General features: G+C 30.5%; 2 protein-coding genes across 2 annotated transcripts; one reads left to right on the top strand and one right to left on the bottom strand.

Moving 5' to 3' along the window:
- Positions 1 to 1,025: 1,025 nt before the first annotated feature.
- Positions 1,026 to 4,097, top strand: MSH3 (mismatch repair protein MSH3; the record flags this gene model as incomplete). The annotated part of the gene is made up of 1 exon (XM_001642165.1): positions 1,026 to 4,097. One exon carries the CDS (start codon positions 1,026 to 1,028, stop codon positions 4,095 to 4,097), a length of 3,072 nt encoding a protein of 1,023 aa, XP_001642215.1.
- A 145-nt stretch (positions 4,098 to 4,242) lies between these two features.
- On the bottom strand, positions 4,243 to 6,342 carry Kpol_183p1 (serine/threonine-protein kinase; the record flags this gene model as incomplete). Its single annotated transcript, XM_001642164.1, has 1 exon — positions 4,243 to 6,342. One exon carries the CDS (start codon positions 6,340 to 6,342, stop codon positions 4,243 to 4,245), a length of 2,100 nt encoding a protein of 699 aa, XP_001642214.1.
- Between the last annotated feature and the right edge of the window lie 157 nt (positions 6,343 to 6,499).

Here is a 6,499-nt window from a genome sequence, read left to right as displayed (position 1 = left end):
TTTGTACAGAAACGGGGTTCACCACTATTTCGTGGGGTTTGTGTATATTTTGGGATTAAGGAGCCAAATTTTTGATAATAGCAAAGCCCCCATATCATTAAAATTTCNCCATCTAAGAATTAAANCAATCAGAAAGATTGGAAACCAAACGAATCTGTTGTCGTTTGAGTTATAAAACTTTGTAAATGCCTGTTATATTCCATGTTTCGTATTTTTCTTTTTCTTTTTTGTATTNATCTCTCTACACCTTCTGTAACTAATCCTTAATCTTTCTTCTCTTATTAAAAAATTTCCATTAAGAACAAATAAAAAAAGACAAAATCAAAAAAATAAATTTAGTCACAACACTAGCAATTAAATCAAACTATATATTCGTCACCCAAATAAATCTGTGTCTCTAGGTATCAATCAATTCTATAAGTTGTGTATATTTAGAGCTTTAAATATTTACAATAACAACAACAAATACTAAAACGATTAAAGAACACTAAAATTTAAAACCAATTCAAAACCTTCTAAATTGAAAATAAAAAGTAAAATTTGACAACCACTAATGATATCTCAATCAAATGTTGTCCAGAAGTATATTTAATCCACGTATACTACCAGCTTATACCCTCTTTTCAACTAAAATTTATCTCTATTTAATAAATACCTTTCTTATTAAAGGTCTCTTAAAAGTAAATATTTTTCTTGTTGGTGATAACTTTTTTTTATAAAATTTATTATCGAGAAAGGAACGAAACGGAAACCATTGCTTCGTGTAAAATGATTGAAATTTCGTCTCGATATCATAAGAATCGAAGTATTTCAATGCAAAAAGCTGAAATATCAAGCAATTAGTGAGTGTAAAATTGGCGATAGGGCATGTAAATCAGTGATATTCAGTATTAATCAGTCCCGGATTTATTACCAATTGATATATATATTGTTTCTTTGCAGTTTGTTTGGCGAAGAAAGGGTTTATTTGAGGTGGAAAAAGGGTTTTTGAAAAGAAACTGAATGGTAACTGACTATTCTATAATATGTCCAAGCAGCCAGTTATCAGCAGGTTTTTCAAACCCATAGCTCGAAAAGAAGTGACTAGTGAGAAAGGAGTTGAAAAGGAGAAACCCGTGGATTTGGATGAAGAGAAACATAACGAGCCGGCGACTACATCAAGATTGATGCCCAAGGGTTTTGATGCTGCTGCCGAAACGGTTACAGATGAAGTAATTGAAATTGAAGTTGAAATTGAACATGAAAGTGAACCAAAAATTGAAATTAAAAATGGAACTGTTACCGCTGAGAACAAGTCAATGGATTTTGCAGAAAAATTGAATAGAATTTGGAATGATAAAAAGAGAGTAATTTCAAATAATGACAATGATGATTCCGATGGAGAAAATGACACTATTGTTAAAAAATCAAAAAACAACAGTAATAAGTTGACACCACTGGATCAACAAGTCAAAGATTTAAAGTTGCTGCATATGGATAAAATATTAGTGATAAGAGTTGGTTATAAATATAAATGTTTTGCTCAAGACGCCGAAATAGTTAGCAAAATTTTACATATTATGCTAATTCCTGGGAAGCTTACAATAGATGAATCGAATCCACAGGATTCAAATTACAGGCAGTTCGCATATTGCTCATTCCCTGATATTAGGCTGAAGGTTCATCTAGAAACTTTGGTTCATAATAATTTGAAAGTTGCTGTAGTTGAACAATCCGAAACCAGTGCTATTAAAAAGAATTCTAACGCATCTTCAAAAAATTCAGTATTCGAGAGAAAAATTTCTGGGGTATACACCAAGGCAACATTTGGAATTAACTCAGCATTCAGTTCTAATAGAAAAAACGTATTAGGTCAATATAATAGCATATGGATCATTAATTTTTCTGAGATAGATAAAATTAATAGTTCATTTTTCATGATATCAGTTAATCTAAATAGTGGTGAGATAATATATGATACTTTTGAATGTTCTACTACTTCAATAGAAAATTTAGAGACAAGAATCAAATATTTAAACCCTATAGAAGTATTAACTGTATCTGCATTACCAGAGAAAGTTAAGTTAAGATTACATGGTTCAAATTCTACCATATTATTAAAGGAGAAGGAAGATATCGACAAGGAAATAATGGAAGAAATAAATAAATCTACAAAGGGATTGAATTTGTCAGCTGAACTTTTTGAATTAGTACCCGTTTTATATAAGTATTTAACCGAATACAACAACGAAGAGCTATTACTTATATCAGAAAATTACAAACCATTCGCTTCCAAGAAGCATATGGTTTTAAATGCCGCTGCTATTGAAAGCCTAGGTATATTTGGGGAAGAAGGAGGAAAAGGATCATTATTTTGGTTATTAGATCATACCAGAACTTCTTTTGGATCAAGAAAGCTTAGAGAATGGATTTTACACCCATTGCTGGATAAAAAAGAAATCGAAGATAGATTAGATGCAGTAGATTGTATTATTCATGAAGTGAGCAATATATTTTTCGAATCATTGAATAAGATGCTAACAAATGTTCCTGATCTACTTCGTACGATCAATAGAATTGCCTATGGCACTACGTCGAGAAAAGAAATATACTATTTTTTAAAACAAATGAAATCTTTTAGTGATCATTTCCAGCTTCACAGTAATTATTTAAATTCTCAAGTTGTGTCCAATGATGGAAGAATTCATAAATCATCTGCACTTCTGACAAACCTGTTAACAGAGATTACTTCTGGACTAAAGGAAATTAACATTGAGAATATATTATCAATGATAAATGTGTCTTCCGTAATGGAAAAGGATACATATAAACAGGTATCAGAATTTTTTAATTTAAATTATTACGATCATGCAGAAGAAATAATCAAAATTCAAGGAAATATTAATGAAGTTAAAAACGAATTAGCTGAAGAATTATCATCGATCAGAAAAATTCTTAAGAGACCACATTTGAATTACAAAGATGAAATGGATTATTTAATCGAAGTTAGAAATACTCAAACTAAGGGTTTGCCTAGCGATTGGATTGTTGTAAATAGAACAAAAATGATCAGTAGATATCATACACCGACTTCACGAAAATTAATTGAAAAATTACAATATCAAAAAGATATCCTATATCAAGAAACTCAAAAAGAGTATTTCCAGTTTGTTAAAAGGATTAAAAATGATTACTTTGCACTTAATAAAATAATAAATCATATTGCAACTTATGATTGCATTTTAGCATTAGCTTCAACCTCACAGAATATGAACTACGTTAGACCGGTGCTTACTGACGAATCACAATTTATTGATGCCAAAAATGCAAGAAATCCAATTATTGAATCGCTAGATATAAATTATGTCCCAAATGATGTCAATCTATCACATTCTGCAGGGAAATTCCTGATTATTACAGGTCCTAACATGGGTGGGAAATCATCCTATATTAGACAAGTTGCATTGCTTGTAATTCTTGCCCAGGTAGGCTCATATGTACCTGCTGATTTTATGAAGACAAGTATTTTTGACAAAATATTAACTAGAATTGGCGCTTACGATAACTTACTAAAAGGACAATCTACTTTTAAAGTTGAACTTTTAGAGATTCAAAATATCATAAAAAACAAAACTGAAAATTCCCTATTACTACTAGATGAAGTTGGAAGAGGAACATCAACAGAGGATGGTAAAGCCATTTCATATTCTATAGTAGACTATTTTATTAACTTACCAGTTTGTCCTTTAGTACTATTCACAACGCATTATCCATTTCTTGGTTCTATAAATTCCAAAATATTAAAAAGTTACTATATGGACTTTGTAGAACAGAAAAAAGAAGGCGAAGACTGGCCAAGTATTGTATTCCTGTATAAATTAAGAAGTGGGATAACCGATAGTTCATTTGGTTTGAATGTTGCTCGCTTAGCTCAAATTGATAAGGACATAATTAACCATGCATTCTCGATATCAGAGAAAATCCGTCAAGAAACAGAAACAGCCAATACCATGAATTTACCAATACTTCTGAAGCATATCTTAAGTTCAAACGATTTGAAACCACAGCAAAAAATCATTGAAATCTTAAACCTTCAAAATGATAGTCAAGAGTTGTAACCGTTCGTAAGGCTTACCCTCACCACCAGAGCAACACTTCAATAAGAATTAAATAATAATTACGAAATCTATTCATTTATGAGTAGTCATGCATGAGTTTAGAAGGGAATATATATGGACTTAAATAAATAATTCATTACTTAAATCATGATCTACTAAAAAAACTCTTGGAGGTATGCTGTACAGCAGTTGAATTTTGCTTGTAAAATATTACTCCATATGGGTCGAATTCTTTGTATATCATAGAAGTGGAATCGTCCTTAAGAAGTGTCATTGAATTAAAGTCATGAAAAGGATCATTTTTCCCTATATTATCATCATGTTGTACCTTTCCTTCAAAAATAGAATCTTCCCCATCACTTCCTGAACGATAGTCGTTGAATTTATTTTTTCCACCTTCATCTGCTTCATTCTTTTTAAATTCAAAGCCTTCATTTGTTAGAACTGGCAAAAGAGGAGGTTCTTGGTTTCTAAGGAAAGACCATTGGGTATTTTTAAAGAACGGATGCGATTTAATATCAGCTGCACCAAGATTCGAACCTAATCGTTTTGTTTCATTCTTTATTAACAATTTTTTAATAAGGTCTCTACAAGTTTTAGAAACGTCAACATTGCTTTGAAACTTTACAGGTTCTTTCAAAATTTTACCAAAAGTTTCATTTGTATTATCACCTTTAAAAGGTGTAAACCCATATAACATTTCAAATAATAAAATCCCAAGTGTCCACCAATCGACAGCTGTTGTATGTCCATTTCCTCTAATAACTTCTGGTGCAATGTATTCTTCCGTACCAACAAAAGAATTTGTTCTGAAACCTTCTGAACAAACTTTAGTATCGATGAGTGCGCCTTGAGCAATCTTTTTAAATACCGGTTGCTTGGTACTTTTTGCTTTAATTGATAAATCGAAATCTGCAAGCATTATATGACCTGAACTATGCAATAAAATATTTTCTGGTTTCAAGTCTCTGTAAATATAACCTAATAAATGCAAATACTCCAATGCTGCTACAACTTCACTAGTATAAAACCTAGCAGATTCTTCACAGATGCATTTTCTTTGTCTTGTTTGTAATGCACGAAAAAATTCACCACCCATACAATATTCCATACATAAATAAATGTATTTATCAGTTTGAAATGAGTGATACAGTGGAACAATAAAAGGATGTACACTTGTTGCTAATATTTCTTGTTCGGTTAATATTCTTCTAACTTTATCTCTTTTTAACATCTCTGATTTACTTAAAACTTTTAATGCGTACAATCTGTTAGTTTTGGTATACTTTACTAGGTAGACTTTTCCGATATCACCTTGACCTAATAGTTTAACTTTCTCGAAAGATTCAGGGCCAACTTTTGTATCACAAAACCTTTTGCTATAAGGTTTTGATTCCAATAGTTTTGATCTATGAAGGTACAATTCATTTTGTGAACTACTTTTACTGAACTTGTTCTCGTTTGAACGTTCAATATTTTGATCTAAAGATTTAGAATCATTGAGAAAATCTTTACTTTGAACCGATGCCGATTCAATTATTTCATCTTGAATGGCTTTATCATCATTATAATCTATCATAATACCAGGAAATTGAAGGTCATTATCTGTGGAATTTGAATATCTAAATCTATCTTTATCTGATAGATTTTCTTGGAATTCTTGATATTCTCTCACTTCATTGAAAGAACTGATACTTGAATTCAATATTTCCTTGGGTATATATGTTGACGATGAGAATGCAGTATTTGAAGGCGAGTAGTCTGCACTATCATTTCTTAAGGAGTTAGTAGAGCCGTTATAACTTTTTGTATAATTTTCATAAGATTTTGAACCTATCATAAAACCTTGCAATTTTTTTGATTTCTTATCTTTTCTGTTTAAATCATGAATATTATTATTACTATCATTAGCACCCTTGTCATTACCGTTGTTAATATTATTAATACTTTGAGAAGCTGAGAGTGGTGAATCACCCGACAATTTTGAATGAGGAATATGGTCAGGATGTTGATCCATTAAATGTACCGCTTGCGGAGACACAATATTTTCTTTATTGCTGCTGTTATTTACCAAATCCGTCTGTTCAATATCAGCAGTACCTTTCCGTCTAAATGAATTTTTGAATAATCTTGATATTGATATTGTACTACTTTTCCCCGAAGATATATTATTATTATTACTATTATTATTATTACTATTATTATCAATATTATTATTATTACTATTATTACTAAAGGACTTCATCGTTAATCTATCTATATATATGTATCTATTTGTCTTTTCCTCTTAAATCAATTAAAAAAAAAAGTATCCAAATAATATAACTCAATATTAAACCATTGAAATCACTGAAAAATTCCTCCACTAATAAATATAACTAGAAAGAAACCTTAAACACACC

This window comes from Vanderwaltozyma polyspora, genomic scaffold (genome assembly GCF_000150035.1).
Source record: "Vanderwaltozyma polyspora DSM 70294 KpolScaffold183 genomic scaffold, whole genome shotgun sequence".
Lineage (NCBI taxonomy): Eukaryota > Fungi > Ascomycota > Saccharomycetes > Saccharomycetales > Saccharomycetaceae > Vanderwaltozyma > Vanderwaltozyma polyspora.
This window is presented reverse-complemented; position numbering and strand designations above follow the sequence as displayed.